General features: G+C 40.3%; 1 protein-coding gene across 11 annotated transcripts; it reads right to left on the bottom strand.

The window, feature by feature from the left end:
• Nucleotides 1–9,751: 9,751 nt before the first annotated feature.
• Nucleotides 9,752–25,239, bottom strand: LOC128701101 (probable serine hydrolase). Of its 11 annotated transcripts, none has more exons than XM_053794695.2 (5): nt 25,065–25,239; nt 13,338–13,389; nt 12,934–13,131; nt 10,759–11,378; nt 9,752–10,038 (listed from the first exon to the last, which is right to left on the bottom strand). In XM_053794695.2, the coding sequence occupies exons 3-5, from the start codon at nt 13,106–13,108 to the stop codon at nt 9,826–9,828; spliced, it is 1,008 nt and encodes a 335-aa protein (XP_053650670.2). In that variant the 5' UTR covers nt 13,109–13,131; nt 13,338–13,389; nt 25,065–25,239; the 3' UTR covers nt 9,752–9,825. The 11 variants fall into 11 exon arrangements, with proteins under 11 accessions (XP_053650670.2, XP_053650636.2, XP_069947929.1 ...); XM_053794661.2 differs by having other exon boundaries at nt 13,326–13,389; nt 25,065–25,238; XM_070091828.1 differs by lacking the exon at nt 25,065–25,239 and adding an exon at nt 24,885–24,971 and having other exon boundaries at nt 13,326–13,389.
• Between the last annotated feature and the right edge of the window lie 914 nt (nt 25,240–26,153).

Here is a 26,153-nt window from a genome sequence, read left to right as displayed (position 1 = left end):
CGAGTGTGGCCAATGCGAAGACGGGAGAGAGTGGTCTCCCAACCATGGCACTGATGACAAGAAGACGGCCAGTAACCTATGCTCGGTTTAATAGAATGAAGTTTGTTACCAAGCAGAGTTGACCAACGTTGTTGCCAACGGGCGCGAAGGTGGGCAGCTATTGTAGCAAAATTGTCCAGAAATGGAACACCTCTATAGGAAATTGGTAGGTCATGTACTGCTGACCACGCAGCAGTGTCTGCCTGTTCATTGCCCTATACGTCGACATGACCATGGACCCAACAAAAAATAATATCTTTATGCTTCGTAGAGATACGGCGTAGCCAAAGTTGGATACGGAGAACTAGGGGGTGAGATGTATCAAATTTTCGTATAGCCTGTAGAGCACTAAGGGAGTCTGAGACTACCACAAATGATGACACAGGCATAGATGCGATACGAATAAGTGCTGCAAGAATGGCATACAGTTCAGCAGTAAAAATGCTAGCCGAAGATAGTAAATGCCCCCGCACGACGCTGTCCGGAAACACTGCTGCGAATCCGACGCCGTCTGAAGACTTAGAGCCATCTGTGTACACAGCGGTGGCATGAGAATGGGAGTGGAAGTGATCAAGAAAAAGAGAGCGGGAAGCCGCCGTAGGCAGTTGAGCTTTCGAGCAAGGGAGTGAGAAAGAACAGACCCGAACAGCTGGAACTTCCCAGGGGGGTAGGGAAAAGTGAGATGCTACATGAACATATAAAGGTGGTAACTGTAGGGAAGGGAAGAGTGAATGTAGGCGAAGAGAAAAGGGACGGAGCAAACAGGGGCGGCGAACGAATAAAGAATGTCTACTAATATCGGTGACCATTCTATAAATGGAAGGATTGTGGAGATCGTGAAAGCGTACATAGTAGCGAAGGGAATGGGCATCACGGCGATCAGACAAGGATGGAACATTCGCTTCTGCATAGAGGCTCTCAACAGGGAAAGAGCGAAAAGCACCAAGGCACAAACGTAATCCTTGGTGATAGATAGAGTTAAGGCTAGCGAGAGTAGCAGGAGAGGCCGGGGAATAAATCTGGTCACCATAATCGAGTTTCAATAAAACGAAGGCTGAATGTAGGCAAAGCAGAGTTCGACGATCAGCTCCCCAGGAAAGATGAGCAAGGGTTTTAAGAAGGTTTAGCCGGCTGTGACAAGTTGCCTTCAGAGAGGTAATGTGAGGTTTCCAGGATAACCTACGGTCAAAGAGAAGGCCTAGAAACCTGACTGTATCACGTTCGGGGATACGGGAGCCATAGAGATACAAAGGATGATCGGAGATAACAGAGCATCTAGTGAGAGTAATTTGGTGAGTTTTGGTACTTGAAAATTTAAACCCATGTGTGGTGGCCCAAGTGGAAACACGGTCGACCGCATGCTGGAGAGAAACTGCAATAAGATGACAGTCAGCGCCTGCACAAGCAATAGCGAAGTCATCAACATAGAGTGATGACCAAATATTGGGTGGAAGAACAGAGGCCAAATCATTTATAGCAAGGAGAAAAAGTGTTGTGCTTAGAACACATCCCTGAGGGACACCTTCAGCTTGGACGAAGTCCGGGGAAAGAACATTATTGACTCGAACACGGAAATGTCTGTCAGTTAAAAAGTTCTTAAGGAAGGATGGTAGATTGCCTCGGAGGCCTAAGGAATGGGCCTGGGCCAAAATATTATACGTCCAAGTTGTGTCATATGCCTTCTCAAGGTCAAAAAATATGGCAATAACGGAGTGATTATTCACAAAGGCATTACGAACATACGTATCCAAGCGTAGTAAGGGGTCTATGGTAGAACGACCCTTACGAAAGCCATATTGACTAGCGGAGAGACTGTTGTGTGTCTCTAAATACCACATTAAACGTCAATTTACGAGACGTTCCATCACTTTGCAAACTGCACTAGTAAGAGCGATGGGACGATAGTGGGAGGCATCATGTCCTGTAGTACCCGGTTTGCGGAAAGGGAGAACAATGGCAGATTTCCACAGCTGGGGAAGAACTCCTTGTGCCCAAATAAGATTGAAGAGGTGTAAGAGGACTACAAGGGCTGACTGATGTAAATGTTGTAACATACGAATATGAATGTCGTCAGGCCCAGCTGCCGATGATCAGCAAGCTGAGAGCGTTGCCTCTAGTTCTTGAAGTGTAAAAGGCACATTATACTGTTCTTCTCTGAGAGAAGAAAAGTCCAAGGGTACTAACTCTCTGGCAGACTTTGAGGAAAGAAACGAGGGGCATAGATGGAGCCCTCGGGAAATACGGACCAGATGTGTGCCAAGTTCAATGGCAACGTCGAGAGGGTTTGCTACATCAACTCCAGCGACCCGTAGAACAGGAGCCAGGCCAGGAGAGTATTTACCACTCAATTTCCTCACTTTTTTCCAGACTGCACTCATAGAAGAAGCAGAGGTGATGGTGGAAACATAGTCTTGCCAGCAAGTGCGTTTAGTCACGGATGACACGGCGAGCGATCGCATGCTTCTGCTTAAAATCAAGAAGTCTCTCAGCGGTTCTATTGTACCGGTACCTGCCCCATGCAGCGCGTTTCAAACGTACTGCACGAGCACAAGCAGGAGACCACCAAGGCACGCACTTCTGAGAATGCCTGCCTGAGGTTTGGGGTATAGAATGAGAAGCTGCGGTATAAACTGACGTCGAGAAGAGGTGTAGGAGCTCATCAATGGAGGATGAAGAAGGAACCTCACTAAAAGCAGTGAGGTGTGAGTAAAGATCCCAATTTGCCCGATCAAATTGCCAGCGAGGGCTACGGAAAGGTGGTGAATAGGAAGGAGAAGTAAGAATGATTGGAAAATGATCGCTGTCATGTAAGTCCGGTAGAACAGACCAGGTGAAGTCTAGTGCAGTGGAGGAAGAGCAGACTGATAGATCGATGCAAGAGAGAGTATGAGTACGAGGATCAAAATGGGTGGGAGTACCCATATTTAAAACATGGAGGGGGTGAGAGGCGAGAAAAGCCTCCAACTGGATGCCACGTGAGTTACAATGAGACCCCCCCCCCCCCCAGAGGAAATGGTGGGCATTAAAATCACCAAGTAACAGAAGTGGTGGTGGTAAGGATGAAACAAGAAAGGCAAAGTCTGGGATAGAAAATGCTCAAGATGGAGAGGGATATGAAGAACATATTGTAAACCACTTATTCAAGTGGATACGGGCTGCAGTGTAATGCAGCGAGGTATGGACAAATAGTTGACAGTATGGAATATCATTGCGTAGAAGAAGGGCACTTTCATTAAAGGTCCCATCTGAGAAAGGATCCGAAGAATACAATAAATTATAGCCTGAGATAGGTTGGAAAACAGCCGAGTGTAATTTTGGTTCTTGTAAGCAAGCACCAACAGGGAAAAACCTGGAAAGCAACATCTGAAGCTCACCCCGATTACCCCTGAGGCCGTGGATATTCCACTGTAAATAGGCCATGATTGGCGATGAAGAAAATACCAGGAATCTGTAGGTAAAGGCACCTACGGACTAGAGGGGTTAGAAAAGTCAACGTGTGGTGGCATTGGAAGACGTTCAAGCAGCGAAGGAATGGAGCGTTGTGAAGAATGGGGTTGTGAAGATGGAGGAGAGGGAAGAGAAGGAACAGGAAGTGAATCAGTGTCCATTGAAGGTTTAGTCTCTGCAATATATTCTGAAATGGCTTCAAGTGTTTCTGAATTCAAAGATGTATGGGAGACCATATTGGAGATAGAAGGAGGAGGGTGAGTAAAGATTGGGACAGTAATGGACTGTACCAAAGTAGAGGGGGAGGGAAGAGTGTAAGGGACTGGAGATGAAGTGTCGGGGGGGACAGAAGAGCCAGAAACCTGGGAGGTGGCAGAAGAGGGAGAAACTTGGGAGGGGACGGGGGTGGAAGGCATAGTATGAGGAGGAGGGTGAATCTCCACACTTGTAATAGAGCCAGAGAGAGGGGAAGAACTAGGTACAGAGACTGGAAAGGTAAAGTGTGGAGGTGGAAGAAGGGAAGGAAGGGGCAAAGAAGATTTGAGCAATGTGGATTTTTTGGACTTCTGAGAAGTAGAGGGGCGATTGGTATTAGGTGTCGTACGAGGTCTTGTTGATACTGGGGCGTGTGAGGAAGGACTCGAAGATGTGAGAACAGACTGAGTTGTAGTCGGGACGTCAGTGCCAAGGACAGCAAAAGGATTAGATGCCGGAGTGGCTATGGGAGGGGTAACAACAGAGGAGGCTGCAGAAGATGGGACCCCAGAAGTGGGGGGATGTTTGGAAACACGAGAATAAGAAACACGGGGTAGTCTCCCTTGGAGGCGGAGATGAGTAACTGCCATAGCATAAGGGAGACCTTCTGCCTCTTTGATGCAACGGCTTTCACGTTCATTTAAGTAGACCTGGCAACGGCGGGAGTACGAAGGGTGAGCTTCATTACAGTTAAGGCAAGATGGAGGTTGACTGCAAGATGTATTAGAATGGTCGTCGGCACCACAGACTGGGCATTCGGCCATAGATCTGCAATATTTCGCTGGGTGACCAAAACGTCAGCAATTTCTACATTGTTGCGGTGTAGGTATCACCTTTCGAACTTGTAACCGATGTCCCGTGACATATACAGAGGACGGGAGTTCTCGGCTGTCAAAAGTTAAACGAGCCACATTGCAAGGGTAACGTCTCCGCCCCTGGGCAGGAAGGACATAAGTGTCTACTTTGAGGATTGGGAGATCCTGGAGTTCCAGCTGTTCAAGAATGTCATTGCCACATGACTGGAAATTCTGTTGGACTATGGTATGGGGCAGAATGACAGTACCACTACAAGAATTGAGAGAAAGATGTTTTTCAATAGTGATAGGAGTAGTATCGATATTCGAAAGGAGAGAAAGATCATGAGCTTGGGTACTATTCTGGACAGTGACGATGCGTGTACCGCTCTTGAGAGCATGAAATGAAATATCTCTACCAACATGACGCAGGAGCGCTTTGCCAATACTATGGTCAGAAAGGTAGGCAGAAGAAGAAGTCGGTCTTAAAGTAAAGAATTTAGTCCATTGTGTGGTCCGAAACTGAGCGTGGAGAGGGAGTTCTTGACGTGTCGGTCTTTTCCGAGTAGAATGGGAAGGTAACGAAGGAGCATCATCAGGAGATTGACGTTGGCGTTTAGGAGTAGGACCGGAGTTGGTCCGGCGTGAAATGGGCGGGCGATTCGAAAATTGCCGTACCGTAGAGGGAGCATAGTCGAAGGAGAGCGGAGTTCAGACAAATTGAAGGAGTCAGTCGAAGCCCCGGTACCTGAAGCGGGTGAGGAAACAGCACCAGCAAGAGGTACAGGGGCATCAGGAGTGTCCAAAGAGTGGTCTAAACACAAGGCAGGGTCAGAATGGGGTGCGGTATCAAGAAGGGGCCCGGGGGTAGTGGGTTCATGGATTGGGTTCTCCATGGTTAGGTTACTCCTTTGCTTTTTGTTTTTAAGAAAAAAAAAGAAAGAAGAAAAGAAAATAAAAAAATAAAAAAAAAGGGGGGAGCAGGGAGGAATAGTTCCCAGGAGGAATGAAAGGGCCGGAAATCTCCCTCCGCACCCAAGAGGACATCAGCACCACTAGTAGCGCAGATGCAGCATGGAACCCGTGCCATACCCTACCCTTCATGCCAGTAAACCAGCAATCCGGGATAGCAACCTCACATCTGCCGAGCTACCTCGGTGGACAAAAGAGAGGGCGGCCGGATATCTGCCACAAAGCATACCTCCTTCGGCCACCACCCCCGGAATCCGAAAGGTGGCTTCCAGAGATACACCCGTCGCCCGAAAGACACCCAAAGCTACTCTGGGATACCGGAGAGGGATCGGGACATCCCCAGGCGATCCAGATTCCATGGCAAACTACGCCACCGACAAGAACCTCAACGGAATGGGATGGACCCCGGTGTCCTTTCCCCTACCTAGGAACTAGCGCGCCTGTGGGAGAAATCCCAAAGGCCAAAAAGAGGAAGGGCAAAAGGGAGGGATGGGGAGGAGGAGGAGGAATGGAAAAAGGGGAGGATGGGATAGGGGAGGGGAGAATGGGGGGTAATTAGGTTCGGTCTGAGGCAGAAGACCAACAGGTCTAATTCCTCAGACCAAGAGCCTCTTCACCATGCCAAGGAGCCCCTCTTGAAGAGGTCTTACTTAATATAGGATAGTGTAAACATGTTATCAGGCTTTTATATGCATTTGAAAGTGGAAAAAAAAAAGCTATGATTCACTTTACAGTGATTTTTTGCTTCACAGCAGTAGCCCAGAACCTAAACTGCTGTATAAGCGGGGCCCCTGTGCATGCATATTATAATAAAAAATAAGCAATAAACCCACTAGGGTCATATAGTGCTCCTATATTCATAAATACATCCTATTCACCAGGAATGAAACCAAGCATTATGATCCATAAAAGGTTATCTAGTGCTTCCTAATAAATATAATGGGAATGGGCAGTAATCAATTTTGAGTCAAGGCGAGGGTAGCTCTAGTTTCCTGGATCAAGTCTATCACTGACATCAAAGTACCTTTAAGGGTCAATTTTTAGTAGCTTGATTATAAACATTTTTGATATATTCTATATCCTCTTCAAACAGAACCTTTTTTTTATATTTATTTATTTATTAACACACTGGCCGATTCCCACCAAGGCAGGGTGGCCCGAAAAAGAAAAACTTTCACCATCATTCACTCCATCACTGTCTTGCCAGAAGGGTGCTTTACACTACAGTTTTTAAACTGCAACATTAACACCCCTCCTTCAGAGTGCAGGCACTGTACTTCCCATCTCCAGGACTCAAGTCCGGCCTGCCGGTTTCCCTGAATCCCTTCATAAACGTTACTTTGCTCACACTCCAACAACAATTTAAAAAAAAAAAAAACAGAACCTTCTCCCCATTTATATTTTCCTCCATTTTATTTCTGATTCCTCTACTTTTAAGTATCTTCATATTTGCTTATTTTACCTTGATGAAAAGAGGTTGATTCAGTGTAGGCTTCGCTTTGTGGCGGGATAATTTATTAGAAGTCCAGCCTGGTCCCTTTCTTGTTCTCTCTAATTTGTTACCTTATAATTACAGCCTCTCCTCACTTAACGATGGAGTTCCGTTCCTAAGACCATGTCAGTCAACGAATTCGTCGCTAAACGAGGAGCATACTATATTGGTAGTGGGTTTGTGTCAACCATCTTTGATATTGTTTTAATGTCACCTTTGCAGCATTTATAACATTTTTAGTATATTTTTAGGTTTATACAGCAGTGTACTGTATACTGTAAAAAAACAGGAGAGGAAATCAGCTCTTAATATACATTATTTAGGTATGCCTACTGGCCAGAGAGCCCGTCGTAAGTCCGAGTCATTGGTAAATGAGTACATCACTAAGTGAGGAGAGGCTATATTACATTCAGTGGGGGAATGCTAAACCCATAGGAGTTATATAGTGCCTGGGAAAATGGAAGGCGTTCAGGCTTGATTTAAGGAATTGGAACTTCATTTGTTGCAGCATACCCTTTCCCAAAGGTGGAACCACTTATGATTAATACCAGTTTTAACTACACACTGCTGCTGTTCCTCCCTCGCCCTTGCTAAATCATGCTCCGAGTCCTATGTAACTGCATAGCACATCGTGATAGACTGTCCTTTGTATGTTTGAGCATGGTATCTGCTTTCAACTATGATCATTCTCTCGATGTCTATTTCTAAAATTACTTTGCTGCCTTTGATGTAGCTGCAGTTTGTTAGTTTTGGCTAAGACAACTGTGTTTTACTGTTTTAGATTTTTGCATTCTGATTGCCATGTGTCTTATCTGTCATTCTTGTCTTCTCATTTTCATTTTCTGCTGTGCAGCACTGAATAATCCCCTCTGATTTAGCACTTTCCACGAATATTTTTATGTTTAATATTTTTATTTATCAAGTGTTTTGAGGGTAATAATATACATACAACAGTTAAGATGAAGTGATTCTAGAAATTTTATCCATTCATACCTCTACAATATACCATAAAAAATGAAATATCAATACTGTATACAAATAAATATTGCATAATGTTCCAATCATAAACAAGTTTCATTAGACACATTAATGTCTGACTAAATATAGTCAATCACAATATGAATTAAAATACTAAAAATATTATTAGAAAACTTCAGGAGGATTTGAATGAGATCAGTATACTGTAACTACCTATATAGAATTAATTTATCACATTACAGCATAAACAAAAAAAAAGGTGAAAAAATTAAATATTTTAATATGTTAAGACACAATATGCAGTTTCTGGCATTTTATTGACAAGACGTTGCATCCACCAGAGGCATTATCAATTTTTGAGAAGTGATAAAAGTGCCTGGTGGACAAACCTCCTCAATAAAATGCCAAATACCGAACGTCTTATTTTTATGCTTGTTCGTATATTCTATCACTAATAAAAATATTTTCACGTGTTTAAAACTGGTTGTCCTTGGTCTCTGAAAAGTGTCAGAGCACTGTCTCACATGTGGCACTTTTGAGTTGACACTTATTTTCAAACTCCTCATTATGCTGCAAAAAAGGTTTCCATTTGTTTTATTCTTGTTGCAGCTACTTTTGCATTCCCTTTAGTTAATTGCCTGTAGTGATAATTCATACACCATTATTTATATATGTTACTTATTTTGGCAAATAAGCACTACTATATTGTACTTATTTAGCAAATACACCAACCGCAAAGCTCTACTCCAAATGTTAAGCAGTTGTACTGGAACTATAATACTTGTGTGGGAATGATAGCAGTCATTTTTTTTTTAACACAACGGTTGTCTTCCACCAAGGTAGAGTAACCCAATAATGAAAACTTTCTTATAATAGTGGTCATAATACTGTACTGTCATTTGTTGTATAAAGTCTTCCTCCAGATGTAGGAAAAAACAAGTTTTGATCAACGCTTTTTAATTTAATCAAGGTGATGGGGGTAACAAACGAGTTAGTTGAGAGATTAGATATCAGATTGAAGGGAGGGAGTATGAAGGAAATGAATATGTTCAGATATTCAGGATATTGGCAGTTTGGAGGGATATGTTGTGTATCTTTATACGTATATGCTTCTAAACTGTTGTATTCTGGGCACCTCTGCAAAAGCAGTGATAATGTGTGAGTGTGGTGAAAGTGTTGAATGATGATGAAAGTATTTTCTTTTTGGGGATTTTCTTTCTTTTTTGGGTCACCCTGCCTCGGTGGGAGACGACCGACTTGTTTAAAAAAAAAAAAAAAAAAATTCAGGAGTGGATTTGTCAGTGGATGGGTATATGAAAGGTGAGGTAAACCACAAAAGTGATGAAGGGAAAAAGGTGGGTGATGTGTTGAGGCATCTGTAGAGATAAAAAACATTATCCATGGAGACAAAAAAGATGTATGAGAGTATAGTGGTTCCAACACTCTTATGTGGGTGTGAGGCCTGGGTTGTAAATGTTGCAGCAAAGAGGAAGCTGGGGGTGGAGGTAGTGGAGATGTTGTGTGAGATCAATGTGCGATGTAAATGTTATGCAGAAAACTTGTAGCATGAAGATTAGGAATAGGTGCATAGTTACTGAAGTATTATCCAGTGATAGTCTGAATGACGGTGAAAGTGCTTTTTTTTATGGATCACCCTGCCTCGGTGGGAGATGGCCAGTGTATTAAAAAAAAAAATGGGACTTGTGAACTAAACTAAATAAATAGCTTATACACTCTAGGACATAAGCAGTAACAGGTTAAAAAAATATCTTGGTCACAGTCAAACTTAAATAGTAAATAATTTAGGAACAGTTCTACATCACATTTAGTAACCAACTTGTCTCTACCTTAATTCACACTATCATTAGCACCAGTTTGAAGAATAGACTTGCATTCATCTATGAAATTCAAAATGCATTCTGCAACAGGTTTGGGATGTGTAAGATGAAGGTGATGTTTGCCTGGCATCTCATAATAACAATAATGCTTGCAATCTTGCTTGAATGCTGATAACATAGCTTTAATTTCTTCAGCTGAGCTATAGGTATGACCTTCCTTTGCCTGGAAAGAGAAGAAATTGTATACAAGAATGGCATATTTCAGAAGAAAATCCTATGGAATATGTTTAATCCTGAGACAAGTTTGAGAAAGACATGACTGGCAGTGGTACAGTACACACTTTAGTAAGCATGCTCCTCAGTATTAATGGGACTGTGGGAAATAGCTTTATGATGTAACAATATGTACAATACCACCAAAATATACTGAAGAGACAATAATTTTTTATTCTAGTTAACATACTGTATTTTCCCCCATTTTTTTTTTAACAAATAACAATAAAAGTATAATAAGTTGTCCCTCCAAGGGAGAGTGTCTTGATGTTGGTGCAGGACACTTGATCTGAGGAACTGTAGGTACTCTCACTTTTCTTGGATCAAACCTGAATAACTTCCACTTCTCAAGCACTGTATGACCCCTGCAGGTTTATCTGTATTAAGCAGAGGGAAGCACTAAACATGTAGGCATCATATAACACCTGGGAAATAGGAGGCATTCAGAACAATCCCCATCTTTGGATCAAACTTGAGTGTCTCCCATTCCTCAGGTGCTATATGACCCCTATGGGTTTACCTCTTTCCCCTGATTAAAAAATTAATGAATGCTGAATGACTTGATCCAGGAAACTGGAGCTATCTGTGTCCTGGATCAAACCTGAATACCTCTCATTCCCATAACAGTTTAGAGGTTCCCATGAAAATAATTAAATATGCTGAAACATACCTTGATAAACAGAAGAGGGCATGTTATTGCCTTCGCAATTTCTATCCATCCCTCTGAGGAAAGGAATCCTATGAAATACACTTTGGCTCGTAGGTCCCGTGTGAGAATCAAACCTTCAGCTTCCTCAATTCTTCTTGCACCTCTCTGCAGCAAAATTCTAGCACCTCTATCATCAAGGGATTTACTTCCTTCTATTGTCTTTCTAACTAGTTCTTCCTCATCATATACCAATGCAGGTTGTGCAGCTTTCTTTTCATTATCCAAATACTGAAGAAAATATTTTTTGTATTGTGTAGCATATTTTTCAGGAGCATATGAGGTAGGTTTAATTATATCAATGGAGATGAAAGCTTCTACATCTTCTGGGAAAACTGAAGTATATATAATCCCAACTACTGCTCCCATACTGTGTCCAAGGAGAATGAAACGATTCCAGCCTATGGTAGTCATGGCCTTCTTTACTGAACCCACATATCCTCTTGGATCATAGATGAAGGCAGGGGGAAAATGATCTGAGTGACCATGCCCAGGAAAGTCAAGGGAGATAAATCTCACATCCTCAGGAAGAAAAGGAGCAATGAGATCAAATGTGTTGGCATTGTCAAGCCACCCATGAAGTCCTGTCAAGAAAATAATATACAGTATTATATATACTGTGTATTTGATATACATATACGTACTTTGTATGTATTATATGACATTTTATGTTTATTTTTAACATAGCCATTTTCCAACAGGGTACTTACCAAAAACAGCATTCACTATTACATGGTTCTTAGTTTTCTATCCAGAAAGACACAGACATTATGATCCAATCAGCAATTATCCACCAGACCACAACTTCCCAATTATTAAGTGCAGGCACTGTGCTTCCCGCCTCCAAAACTCAAGTCTGGCTAACAAGTTTTTCTGGATCTCATCAAAGATACTTCTATGCTCTTACTCCAACAGCATGTCAAATCTCAAAGACCACTTGCACATTCATATATCTGCTAGATGTTCAAACCCATACCTCCTCCCACCAAAGATTTGCACATCCACTTAATCTATCCTCATCAATTTTTTTCTGTCTAAATCACCTCAACAATTACTTCATCCTGGGAGACAAGATTGAAGGACCCCAATGGAAATAAGTCAGTCCTTGATAATTCACTGACTTTCTTAGGTTATCCTGAGTGGCTAATACTCCGGGTGGAAAATTCAAACAAATCTTATTTTTTACGATTTCAAGATTAAAAATGGCAAAATGGCATCTACATTCTCTATTAAATATACCAACTTTTCTTTAAGAGAAAACAGTTTGGTGTTTTGTGAGCTGATAATTATTATAAACTGATTTTTGTAATATTCATGATGGATTATACAAAATAAAATTTGTATTGGTATACATTTTTTCAAAACTGTTGTGAAAGCTTTAAAGCTTTAAGAATAATATTTAAAATTGTGAAGGGCTCTTGATCCCAGAAATTAGAGCTATCTTCCTATTCCTCTTATCTCCCCTCTCATTTCCCAAGCATTTAAATAACCAGTATTGGTTATTAATATAATATTCCAGAAATACATATTAGTTATCAGTGCAATCAAACATTCACTAAAATCTACTCTTGTTGAACACTATAATTCATATGGGAGATTATTCTTTGGTAACAGAGTTGTGGATGAGTGGAACAAACTCCTGAGTGGTGTCACCGAAGCGAAAACCTTGTGTAGCTTGAAAAATAGGCTAGACAAGTACACCAGAGGGTATGAGTTAGACCTGCCTAGCATGGGCCAGTAGGCCTGCTGCAGTATTTCTTTCTTGAGCTCTTATGTTTAAGCAGAAAATACAAGTGTTGAAATTTTGAAGATGATCAGAGAAGCCTGTTTTCACCTGTGACACAAACAAAAAATCTGGGAATGGCCTATGTAGCAATGTGCAATGGGCACACACACGTGCAAATGATCTCATGAATTTTGCCCAACATAAATTATACAAACCTTAAAAATTTAAAGCAGAGTGAATAACACATTGGTTCTGGTCATTCATTCGCAGGCACAGATCCTGTGAGTGAGGTATTGTATGGCTAGATTAGGGAGTAGTACAGTGTACTTACAGTAAAGTAAAACGGTACATTACAGAGGATATATGTGAATCAAATTCAGATTAAGTGTTGACAGGACAGACAATGGTCTTACCCAACATACACTGTGATCCCGAGCCTTTTGCCTTTCCACGTAAGGTTCCCCATCCGATGTCAATTTCTATCTCTTCCCATTCCCAGGCTTTGTTTTCCATTTTTGGGTGATGTTCCTGTGAATATTGCACTTGTTGGTCCTTATTCTCCTGTGCATGTACTGGAGATTGTGGCATTGTGCTTGTATGTGGTATGCTCTCTAAAATAGAAGAAAATACAGGTTATCCATATCTAGTAAAGTTCTTAATAGTATATGTATTACAACATACTGCTAAAGTTCTCATATAGTGGCCAAAAAATCTGTGTAAAATTACACATTATTCTTATGTCACATTTGATAAGAGATTGTTTTATCACGTTAATCTGGTGTTAAAATGTACAGCCTCTCCTCACTTAGTGACGTACTCCTTTGCCGATGCCTCAGACTTACGATGGGCTCTCTGACCAGTATTCATACCTAAATAAGGTACATGTATATTAGAGCTGATTTCCTCTATTCTGTTTATTTCAATATACAGTACACTACTGTATAAACATTTAAAAATATACCAGAAATTTTATAAATGATCCAAAAGTGACATTAAAACATAATCAAAGATGGTTGACACAAACTCACTCATTATAGTATGCTCCTCACTTAGCAACAAATTCGTTTATAGATGTGGTCTTAGGAACGGAACTCCATCGTTAAGTGAGGAGAGGCTGTACTACAAGTTTCAAAAAATTGGAATATTAATAGTACAGTACTCTAATAATATCAGTAAATACAAAATTAATACTGATATAATGAATGTGAAATATGACATTTGTAAAATTTTTGCCTAAATCACCAGAATAGATTATCATAGAGGTGAGGAACTACAGTGGAACTTCAATATTTGCACAACTTGATATTCACCCAACTTTTTCAAGAAAAATTTCAATTGGTATTCAGATGTTGCCCTGATATTTGACCTAAACAAAACGGTCCATCTGGATGAAGTCCAACGAAAACAAAGCATCACGTGCTCAGTCTCTCATCAGCTTCATTCATTAAGCATTGTCCATGAAACTTTTTGGTATTACATTGTTCTTGTGGTGTTTTTTAAATATTTTCATTCATAGTCCCAAAAAAAGCCTACAAGGAAAGCAGTGAGAACAACAATTAAATGAAACAAGAACTCTGTGCAAAGTGGGAAAGTGGAACATGTGTGTCAGACCTGAAACAGAGCTTACTCTTAGGGAATTTTGGAAAAAACATTTTAGTTCCCTCCAGTATTTAACCCTTTCAGGGTCCAAGGCCCAAATCTAGAGTCACGCACCAGTGTCCAAGAATTTAAAAAAAAAAATTTGTTATTTTTTCTTATGAAATCGTAGAGAATCTTTTTGTGAAGGTAATAAAACAAAAAGTACGAAATTTGGTGGAAAATTGACGAAATTATGCTCTCGCGAATTTTGATGTGTCAGCGATATTTACGAATCGGCGATTTTGCCGATTCGTAAATTCTTAGCTATTTCACTAGTATTACTTCTATTCTATCGATTGAGCACAAGAAATCGCCAAGTCAACTGTTTCAACTACAAAATAAAGTGATCGGAAATTGTTAATTTGGCCAATTTAACACAAAGTTCAAAATATTCCAATTTCAAAATAGGGTCCAGAATGAACAATGTAGGCATTCCTGGCACTAAACTAACATTCCTCTGTTCATTAGTTATGTTTTGAGGCTTTACAAATAAATTCCATTTTGATTTTTTATTCACATAATGAGTTTTTATTCACACCAAAAAATAGAAGATTTACTGTTATGCAATACTGTAATAATTGTATAAATATCATCACCATATTTGTGAATGTATATTAGACCCACCAGCTGACGTGTATTAGACGTGTGAGGTCGTTTGTTTACTCTTGAATATCGGCAAAAATTTAACATTTCCTCTACTTTGAGCTCAGTTTCAAGCCATTTCCAATGCTAAAACCAGTCAAAATCATCTCTATTTCTGTAATATGTCTTCCATTCTATCAAATGAGACCAAGAAATCGCAAATACAACTATAAAAAACATACGAAAAAACACTGCAAAGTTGCTGTTTTAATCGAAAAATCATGATTTCATTTTTTTTCTCTCATTATACACAGTGTGCTGCAGGATCTGTTTTATGTGGTGCACACATACCACATAGATGTATTCTCTCATATCTAGGCCCAAATGTACCACTCACAGTTTATCAGAGTGAGCTGAGCTCATGGCGTAGATCTACGGTTTGGACCCTGAACATAAAGCCGTAGATCTACGGGACGGACCCTGAAAGGGTTAAGGATAACAGACAAAGCCTCGGGGAGGGGGGGGGGAAGTTTCTTTCAGGACAATGAACTCTGCCTCGAAGAAATTGTGGCCAGACTGTGTATCAGTCAGAGATTTTGAAGGCTTTGAGGCAGAGCTTGTAGTGAAGGATACTGTTTCTCTGGGCCAGTCCATGGATTTGGAAGTGAATGATGAGGATGTAGAGGAATTGGTGGAGGCTCACAAGAATGAGCTCACCACAGAAGAACTTCAAGACCTGCAGAAGGAGCAGCAAGAAGACATGGATGAGGAAATTTCTTCTTCAAAGGAGGGAAGCAATAAGGGCAAAATTTCCACTGCAGAAATTAAGGAACTGTGCTACCATTGGGCTCAAACACAGAGCCTGGTGAAAAATTGGCATCCTAACATTACTGGTGTCAGTAGGAGCATCAACCTGTGCAATAACAAATTCAAATTCAAATTCAAAGTTTATTCTCTATAAGGATTACAATGCTGAGTTTACAGAAATTTGGTTATTGTGTGGTTTACATGTAGTAAAATTGTGATTACAGTGTACCACTAGAACGCTTAGCATGGCTAGGCATTTCGGGCATACTTAGTTTTATTCTTAATTGTAAAATATTACAAATTATGAGGTAAGTTGGTATTATGGCTAAGTGACTAAATACTAGTTTGTGAGTTTAGCAATGTGAATGCTTTTGTTTTGGCACAGTACATAGTTTCAGTATTGGAGTATCACAGGATTCATTATTTTAAGATTGAGATTAATATTTCTGTTTATGGTCAAAATGAGTGAGTGTAAGTGTGAACCACCAGGTGGTATTCGTGTAGTTAGTTGACGGGGTGTATCAGGGAGATAAGATGTTTTCTAATGGTAGTTTTGAAGGTGATGAATGTGTCTGCAGTTCTAGAGTTCTCAGGTAGGGTATTCCAGATTTTAGGGCCTTTGACATACATTGAATTTTTGTAAAGGTTTAGTCGGACACGGGGAATGTCGTAGAGATGTTTGTGTCTGGTGTTATGCCTGTGGGTTCTGTCACAACTATCAAGAAAGCATTTTAGGTCAAGGTTGATATTAGAGTTTAAGGCCCTGTAGATGTAGATTGCACAGTAGTAAGTGTGGATGTACTGAACTGGGAGTAAGTTTAGGTCTATGAAGAGTGGGGGGGTGTGTTGCCAGGGATGGGATTTAGTGATTATTCTTACTGCAGCTTTTTGTTGGGTTATTATTGGCTTTAGGTGTGTTGCTGCAGTTGATCCCCAAGCACAAATAGCATAGGTGAGGTATGGATAAATAAGTGAGTGGTATAGTGTGAGAAGGGCATTTTGCGGCACGTAGTATCGTATCTTGGAGAGGATCCCAACCGTTTTGGATACTTTTTTGGTTATATGCTGGATATGGGTGCTGAAATTCAGGTTTTTGTCAAGGTATAAGCCTAGGAATTTTCCCCCATTATTTCTGGTAATTAGAGTGTTGTCAATCTTAATGTTAATTTGTGCATCTCCTGCTCTGCTACCAAACATAATATAGTAGGTTTTGTCAGTGTTAAGCGTAAGTTTATTGGCTGTCATCCAAGTCGATATTTTAATCAGCTCCTCATTCACAATGGTGTTGAGGGTGGCAAGATTAGGGTGAGAGATGACATAAGTCGTGTCATCAGCAAAGAGAATGGGTTTCAGGTGTTGGGATACGTTTGGAAGGTCATTGATGTATATGAGGAAGAGCAGGGGACCAAGGACACTTCCCTGCGGAACTCCAGTATCAAGTGGCCGTGTTGCTGATGCTGTGTCTTTAATGGTGACGTACTGATACCTATTAGTAATGTAAGATTTGAAATAAGCAAGCGCATGGCCTCTTATACCGTAATGATCAAGTTTGTGGAGTAGGATGTCGTGGTCTACTGTGTCAAAAGCTTTTCTTAGGTCAATAAAAATTCCTAGTGGATATTCCTTATTTTCCAATGCTGTGTAAAGCAGATCTAGCAATTTTATGATTGCAACATTAGTGCTTTTATTTTTCCTAAATCCAAATTGGCAGGGGTTGAGTATGTTTTGAGCAGTTATAAATGAATACAGTCTCCTGTGTACGAGTTTCTCAAAGATTTTGGATAGCAATGGTAAGTTAGATATTGGCCTATAGTTGTTTAAGTCTGTAGGGTCACCACCTTTATGTATTGGTGTAACCCTTGCCATCTTGAGTAGTTTCGGGAAGGTGCTAGTCTCTAGTGACTTGTTAAAAAGTAATGAAATAGCATGCAAAAGGACATGGGCCGCTCGCTTGTACAGTAATGGTGGGACATGAGACAGATTCCCCGAGTTATTTTTAAGTGACTTTATAATCTCAATGACTTCCGTGGGCGCAGTTGGTGCAAGATAGAAGGAATTAGGGAAATTCCCATCTAGGTAGTCCCCGGCATGGGCATTGGTATGTGGGATTTTACTGGCGAGATTAGATCCTATGTTTGAGAAGAAGTCGTTTATCTTGTTAGCTGTGTCAGTGGGATGTAGTGGTGTTTTATTATTAGGTTTAGTTAGGACAATATTCTTGGTTTTTCTCAGTTTGTGGGTCCCTAGAATCTGAGAGAGTGTTTTCCAGGTCTTTTTTATATCTCCTCTAGTGTCTGTGAATCTACTGGAGTAGTATAGTTGTTTGGCTTTCTTTATTACTTTGGTGAGAGCTGATGAATAGTGTTTAAGAGTATCTTTGTGTATTAAGCCCTGTCTATATTGCTTTTCATATTGGTGTTTCTTGTCAATGGATTTCAGAATGGTGCCGGTTAGCCATGGGCAACCAAGCCGTTTGTTTGTGATCTGTTTTGTTTTTATAGGACAATGTTTGTTGTATAGTCTAAGTAATTTGTTAAGAAAAATGTCTGTCCAGTCATCAATACCATTGGCCTTGGAGAATTCTGTAGGCCAATCAACAGTCTCTAGGTCAGCTGTGAACTTCCTTACTGAGGCCTCGTCATGGAGTCTAAATGAGACTTTGTTGTATTCAAGTGGTGGTTTACTAATGTTTGTCAGGAGGAAGGTAGGGTAGTGGTCTGTAGTGCTATCTGTGATTATCCCTGATTTAAGGGGGGCTAGTATATTGGTCCATATGTGGTCTATTATGGTTGCACTTGTCTCAGTGAGCCTGGTTGGTTTAGTTATTGTTGGTATGAGAAGTGTGTTGTTCATATTGTTGATGAAATCAGTTACAGGCTGATCATCTAGTAAGCCAAGGTTGATGTTGAAGTCTCCAGCTAAGAGAAGGTGGTGCTTATTCATTTGTCTGTTTGTTATTAGTGACTTTAATTTCTCACTGAAATTTGGGATGTTTGTGTGAGGTATCCGGTAAATGGCACAATGTTGTTGACCCTTTAGAAAAATTTTGAAAAGTCATCAAAAGCAGACAACATTGGACAGCTTTTATAGCAAAGCAAAAAAAATCAAATGCCAGTGAATCCCTATCATTTCAAGTGCTACTGCACAGAGAAAAGAGAAAAAACACTAGACAGGAAGTTACCTGATGTTTTTATGGAAGGTGACACACTTTTCAAACAATATCTCTCTACCTTCCTCTTAAGTCATCAGCACTCCTCAGTAAAGGTAAAGTGTAGTTAAATTTTCATTTATTTCATGTATTCATTGTTTTTATAGTTTTCATGTATGATTTTATGCATGCAAATATTATTATACAGGTTAAAATAAGCAATATTTTCACTTAAAATGTTTTATAATTGGTAATTTTTAGGGGTCTGGAATGGATTAATCCAATTTATACTATTTCTTATGGGAAAAACTGATTCAATATTTGTACAACTCACTATTCGAACAGCCTCCTGTATAAGAGTATGTGTGTTGCTGATAATGGGCAGTTTTACATAGCTCAAGAGCAAGATCCAAATTAAAACTAATATAGGAATGGTTTTAAAATGCTTGGAGTGATAAATTATTATACAGGAACACTGCTAGTATAAAGCACAATAATTACTAAGTATTTGCCAAAGGTTTATAATTAGCAGAGTGTACTGTACTTCCCAATAGTATTTGTTAGCAATTCGTAAGCAGTATCCAATAGAGGTTTCATAATTAACAGGTATCTGCCAGTGTTATTATTACACTCATAATTCAAGTGGTAGCACCTTGGGTCAACATCTGAATGATCCAGGTTTGATCCTGGCACACGCTGAAATGCTGAGCAAATACATGTAGTATATTTTTTTAACCTGTTACTGCTGTTCACCCAAAAGTAAGCAGTTACCTGGGTACAGGAAGGCCCCACTCATACAGCATAACCAGTTAGGTTCCAGACTACTGCTGTAGAGTGAAAAATCACTGTAAAGTAAAACATAGCTTTTTTTCTCCTTTAAATGCATATAAAAGCCTGTTTACACTATCATAAATTAAGTGAGCAATACAACTAGGCCTAAAAAAATGCATGTACAGTACATACACTGCTCTAAAATATTTTAGTCCTTAGCATATAGTTAGTGGTGAATATATTTATTGTAGGAAGCTTGAATAAATGAAGAATGGGTACGTTTGAAAACTGCTGCATTAGCAAAATGCTATAAAGGGAAGCACTGTAAAGGAGAGCCTCTCTGTATTAGCCGAATGTTATGAGTTGCATCCTGGGATAGTGGCTCAAAGGATCCAAACATAAAAAAGCCAAACATAGTAGCTTTCTTGAGCTTTGCAAGGTAACTAATTCTCAGGGTTAATAATCAGAATAAAATCTTTTACCTCGACAACAACCTAAATTTCAGCACCCATATCCAACACATAACAAAAAAAAGTATCCAAAACGGTGGGAATCCTCTCCAAGATACGATACTACGTGCCGCAAACTGCCCTTCTCGCACTATACCATTCACTTATATATCCATACCTCACCAATGCTATCTGTGCTTGGGGTTCAACTGCAGCAACACACCTAAAGCCAATAATAACCCAACAAAAAGCCACAGTAAGAATAATCACTAAATCCCATCCCTAGCAACACCCCCACCCACTCTTCATAGATCTAAACTTACTCCCTGTTCAGAACATCCACACTTACTACTGTGCAATTTATATCTACAGGACCTTAAATTCCAATATTAACCTTGACCTAAAATGCTTTCTTGATAGTTGTGACAGGATTCACAGGCATAACACCAGACACAAACATCTCTATGACATTCCCCGTGTTCGACTAAACCTTTACAAAAATTCAATGTATTTCAAAGGACCTAAAATCTGGAACACCCTACCTGAAAACTCTAGAACTGCAGACACATTCATCATTTTCAAAACTACAGTTAGAAAACATCTTATCTCCCTGATACACCCCGACAACTAACTACATGATAACCACCTGGTGGTTCACAATTACACTCACTCGCCCACTGACTATAAACACAGAAATACTGATCTTAATCTTAAAATAATAAATCCTAAGTAGTCATAAGTTTGCCTATGATACTCCAATATAGACACTTTGTATTGTGCCAAAACAAAAGCATTCACAATGCTAAACTCACAAATTATGATGTAGTCACTTAGCCTTAATACCATAATCTGTAAGGATTTAATGTTAAGAATTAATCTAAGTCTGCCCGAAATGCCTAGCCATGCTAGGTGTCCTAGTGGCCCCCTCTGTAATTAGTATTTTATAACAAGTAAACCACACAATACCCAAAACCTGTAAACCCCACATGTAACCCTTATAGAGAATAAACTTGAATTGAATTGAATTAATGGGAAAGGAAGGGGGTAACAATAAACCCAAATCCATAGGGGTTTATTGTTACCTCTTTGGAATGGGCAGTAGTCAGATTTGACCCAGGAGAGGGAGGTTAGCTCCAATTCTTTGAATCAAGAGCCCTTCATCACTACGAAGTTCCTTCCCCCCTTTGAAAAGGAGTTTGCAGGTAAGTGTTCATATTAGATATTTATTTGTTTATTTATTTATTTATGTCTTTGCAAATAGTACATTGAGATTTTGTATTTACAATAATGAGTTGTAGTGCAGAGACAGCCTCTATTATGCTTAGGCATTATGGGCCGACTTAGCATTATTGGCTTACAGACTACTTAACACTAAGAATTACGTCACAGTTGTACAGTAAAATATTAATTATATCATAGTTGTACAGTAGATTATTAATTATAAGTGAATCTAATTTATATAAGACAAAAGATATATTCATATATTCTTATATGGGGTATTTGCTATAGCTGAGCTTAAAGATTTGTTCATTTTTGTGTCTGGCTTCTGGTTTTATTATATTCATGGGGAAGCATTAAACATGAACACATATACAACCTTATATCCAAGAATACTATCACACAGACTATCTATGCTGATGGATCCTTTAACCCTGACAGTAGGAGGGTGGAAGTGCTGTTACTGTAAACCTGCCTGATGGCACTATAATACAGAGGAGTATTCAAATTAATAATTGTGCTTCCACCTTACACTCTGAGCAGTGCGCCATACTTGTTGTTTTCAAGCTAGTGGAAACTACAAACACACAGTGTAATTGTAATTGACTCCCCTCAAATAGCCTGAGACCTGAATGTGGAATGCTTGTGTATGAAGCTAGGCACAAATATACACAAATTATTAAGAAAGGGATTACAGTGAAGCTCTTGTGGATTCCTTCTCACATAGACCTCCAGGACCATGATAAAGTTGATGAATTAGCTAAATAAGCATTAAACAAAGAGAATGTTGAATATAATTTTGTGTTTACAAACATAAGTTTACAAAAAATTGTCAGAAAAAGACTAGCCAATGAGCCTGAAGAAAGTAGAGCAGTGAACAGAAAGTATCAGCACACAAATGACCTGCACATAGGAAACTGATATTTATGAAGACATTCTGGCACAAATTGGTCCATTAACTAGTTGGACTGAAATGTCTTCATAAGTGTCTCCTACGTGTGTGTTATTTGTATATTGTTCCAGTCAGGGTATTATGCCTTTTCATTCTTTAGGAACTAACAGTTTCATTATCCATCATAATGAAATGTGTCAAGTTAAACATATCTACGGAGAAAGTAACAAGGTCAGTACAGTGCAAGACATTGTTACTGCTACACTTTGACTTTTTGAGTTATCCTAGGCAATTTACACATAAGCTACAGAGTATGATAATTGTACCTGTGTGTACCTGTACCTAAATAGACTTACTTATAAGTATTTCTGGTAGTATGGTTTGTACAGAGATGTCAGTGACAAAATTTAAAGTGGACAGAGACAGTGGACAGTGTCCAAACATCCAACCTTCCAGAGATACCCCCTTGCAAACCTTACAGGATATGGCAAAACATCTCATTGTTAATGCTATTTTTATAATCATAACTAAGGGCTAAACCCACAAGGGTCATACAGCACCTCACTGTTAATGATATCTGAAACCTCGGGTTGTATCCACATTTTGCATTGACTAGATGAACAATCTATCTTTATAGAGATTGCAACCCAGTTATAACCATTTTTTTTTTATCTGTTTTTAATGGTAATAACAATTATATTTTTTGAGATTGTATTCCTTTCTGCACTATGTACATCAACTATATAAAGTAATTGTAAAATATGAAATAACTAAAATTCCTTTCTAGTGGTGTAACAATGATCAGTGGATCTGACAATGACCCAAAAATGAGCTCTGTTTCACAAGGCACAGTACTCGCCCCCATCTTGTTCCTCATCCTCATGTTGGACATAGACAGGGATAAAAGCCACAGTGCCGTGTCTTCCTTGCAGATGAAACCCGAATTTGCATGACAGTGTCCTCCACTGAAAATACTGCAAGACTCCAGGGGGACATCCACCAAATTTTTAAATGGGCTGCTGAAAACAATATGAAGTTCAACGATGAGAAATATGGAAAACGTGAGGAGCTTCACTGAGTATAAAACAAATTCCAACCACACAATAGCACGAAAAACTAACATAAAAGACCTTGGAGTGATTATGTCAGAGGATCTCACCTTCAAAGACCATAACAGTGTATCAATCACATCTGTCAGAAAAATGACAGGATGGATAATGAGAACCTTCAAAACTGGGGATGCCAAGCCCATGATGACACTCTTCAGGTCACTTGTTCTATCTAGGCTGGAATATTGCTGCACACTAACAGCACCTTTCAAGGCAGGTGAAATTGCTGACCTAGAAAATGTACAGAGAACCTTCACGGCGCGCATAATGGAGATAAAACACCTCAATTACTGGGAGCGCTTGAGGTTCCTGAACCTGTATTCCCTGGAACGCAGGCGGGAGAGATACATGATTATTGTTAATGCTATTTTTATAATCATAACTAAGGGCTAAACCCACAAGGGTCATACAGCACCTCACTGTTAATGATATCTGAAACCTCGGGTTGTATCCACATTTTGCATTGACTAGATGAACAATCTATCTTTATAGAGATTGCAACCCAGTTATAACCATTTTTTTTTTATCTGTTTTTAATGGTAATAACAATTATATTTTTTGAGATTGTATTCCTTTCTGCACTATGTACATCAACTATATAAAGTAATTGTAAAATATGAAATAACTAAAATTCCTTTCTAGTGGTGTAACAATGATCAGTGGATCTGACAATGACCCAAAAATGAGCTCTGTTTCACAAGGCACAGTACTCGCCCCCATCTTGTTCCTCATCCTCATGTTGGACATAGACAGGGATAAAAGCCACAGTGCCGTGTCTTCCTTGCAGATGAAACCCGAATTTGCATGACAGTGTCCTCCACTGAAAATACTGCAAGACTCCAGGGGGACATCCACCAAATTTTTAAATGGGCTGCAGAAAACAATATGAAGTTCAACGATGAGAAATTTAAATTACTCCGATATGGAAAACGTGAGGAGCTTCACTGAGTATAAAACAAATTCCAACCACACAATAGCACGAAAAACTAACATAAAAGACCTTGGAGTGATTATGTCAGAGGATCTCACCTTCAAAGACCATAACAGTGTATCAATCACATCTGTCAGAAAAATGACAGGATGGATAATGAGAACCTTCAAAACTGGGGATGCCAAGCCCATGATGACACTCTTCAGGTCACTTGTTCTATCTAGGCTGGAATATTGCTGCACACTAACAGCACCTTTCAAGGCAGGTGAAATTGCTGACCTAGAAAATGTACAGAGAACCTTCACGGCGCGCATAATGGAGATAAAACACCTCAATTACTGGGAGCGCTTGAGGTTCCTGAACCTGTATTCCCTGGAACGCAGGCGGGAGAGATACATGATTATATACACCTGGAAAATCCTAGAGGGACTAGTACCGAACTTGCACACGAAAATCACTCACTCTCCAGGTAAACTACGAATACAAAAGACTCGGCAGACGATGCAACATCCCCCCAACGAAAAGCAGGGGTGTCACTAGCATGATAAGAAACAACACAATAAGTGTCAGGGACACAAGACTGTTCAATTGCCTCCCAGCATACATAAGGGGGATTACCAATAGAGCCCTGGCTGTCTTTAAGCTGGCACTGGACAAGCACCTGAAGTCAGTACCTGACCAGCCAGGCTGTGGCTCGTACGCTGGATTACGTGCGGCCAGCAGTAACAGCCTGGTTGATCAAGCCCTGATCCACCATGTGGCTTGGTCACAGAGTGGGCCGCGGGGGCGTTGATCCTCCTCAACTCTCTCCAGGTATACCTGTCACAGGACGAGCTGCCGGTGCACAATGAAGTAGCTGCTCAGGCAGCACAACTAAAAACCGTAGGGGTTATACAGCACCAGTCTGGCTTGTACATTGTTCCATGGCAATTTTCTTGCACCGGCAATTCACTTGCTTGCATTTTTGGCTTCCAAGATACATATACTATTAAAACTTACTTTTATTAACAAGAAAGTTTGTTGTTGTTGGGTTTATGAGCTACTGACAGTATAAGCCGTATCGAGCCCGACTTCTCGATGCCACAAGGAATATTTGTTGCCCAAGGCTGAGCCATGAGAGAAAAGGAACAAAAGTTCCTTTGTATATGGAGATAAGAGAGAGAGAGAGAGAGAGAGAGAGATAGAAACTTGAAGTTTCCAATTAGATCTTTTGAACTCCTTGCCAAGCCCCAGCAGAGCGGGACCTCCAAACCCTCACCACCTGAGTTCAGTAACCGGCTTCCCACCAAAGACTGATAAAGAATTATCCGCAGAGCGGAAAAAATGGAGCTGGCTAAAAGTAGGCCGATGAACAGGTGCCCCTCCTGTAGAGTGCCCGGCGGGCAAAATAGATAAGGACAAGCGTCCCAGAGAGAACGGGGGAAATTTGTCACTGATATTCAGGCGAGAGGGAGAGAAGTCCATACCTAGCGAAGGCTAGCGCAGAAGTCCAACAAGAAAGTTTCTTCTTATTGTCGGGTTTGTAAGAACCATTGACAACTTATGCTATATCGAACCCTACCTTCGGATAATATAATATAATATAATAGTATCTTTATTTACTACAAGTACATGTACAAGGTATTACCTGGAGAGAGTTCCGGGGGTCAACGCCCCCGCGGCCCGGTCTGTGACCAGGCCTCCTGGTGGATCAGAGCCTGATCAACCAGGCTGTTACTGCTGGCTGCACGCAAACCAACGTACGAGTCACAGCCCGGCTGGTCAGGAACCGACTTTAGGTGCTTGTCCAGTGCCAGCTTGAAGACTGCCAGGGGTCTGTTGGTAATCCCCCTTATGTATGCTGGGAGGCAGTTGAACAGTCTCGGGCCCCTGACATTTATTGTATGGTCTCTTAACATTACTAATAGGTATCAGTACGTCACCATTAAAGACACAACATCAGCAACACGGCCACTTGATACTGGAGTTCCGCAGGGAAGTGTCCTTGGTCCCCTGCTCTTCCTCATATACATCAATGACCTTCCAAACGTATCCCAACACCTGAAACCCATTCTCTTTGCTGATGACACGACTTAAGTCATCTCTCAC

Source organism: Cherax quadricarinatus, chromosome 37 (assembly GCF_038502225.1).
Source record: "Cherax quadricarinatus isolate ZL_2023a chromosome 37, ASM3850222v1, whole genome shotgun sequence".
In the NCBI taxonomy this organism is placed as follows: domain Eukaryota; kingdom Metazoa; phylum Arthropoda; class Malacostraca; order Decapoda; family Parastacidae; genus Cherax; species Cherax quadricarinatus.
Note: the sequence above shows the minus strand (reverse complement) of the source record. Positions and strands in the feature narration are given on the sequence as shown.

Coding starts and splice junctions, on each gene's coding strand:
- LOC128701101 (XM_053794695.2), bottom strand. CDS start 13,108: ATGCCACAATCTCCAGTACATGCACAGGAGAATAAGGACCAACAAGTG. Junction 11,379..12,933: donor GGGATCACAGTGTATGTTGG/GTAAGACCATTG, acceptor TTTTCTTGACAG/GACTTCATGGGTGGCTTGAC. Junction 10,039..10,758: donor GCCCTCTTCTGTTTATCAAG/GTATGTTTCAGC, acceptor TTCTCTTTCCAG/GCAAAGGAAGGTCATACCTA.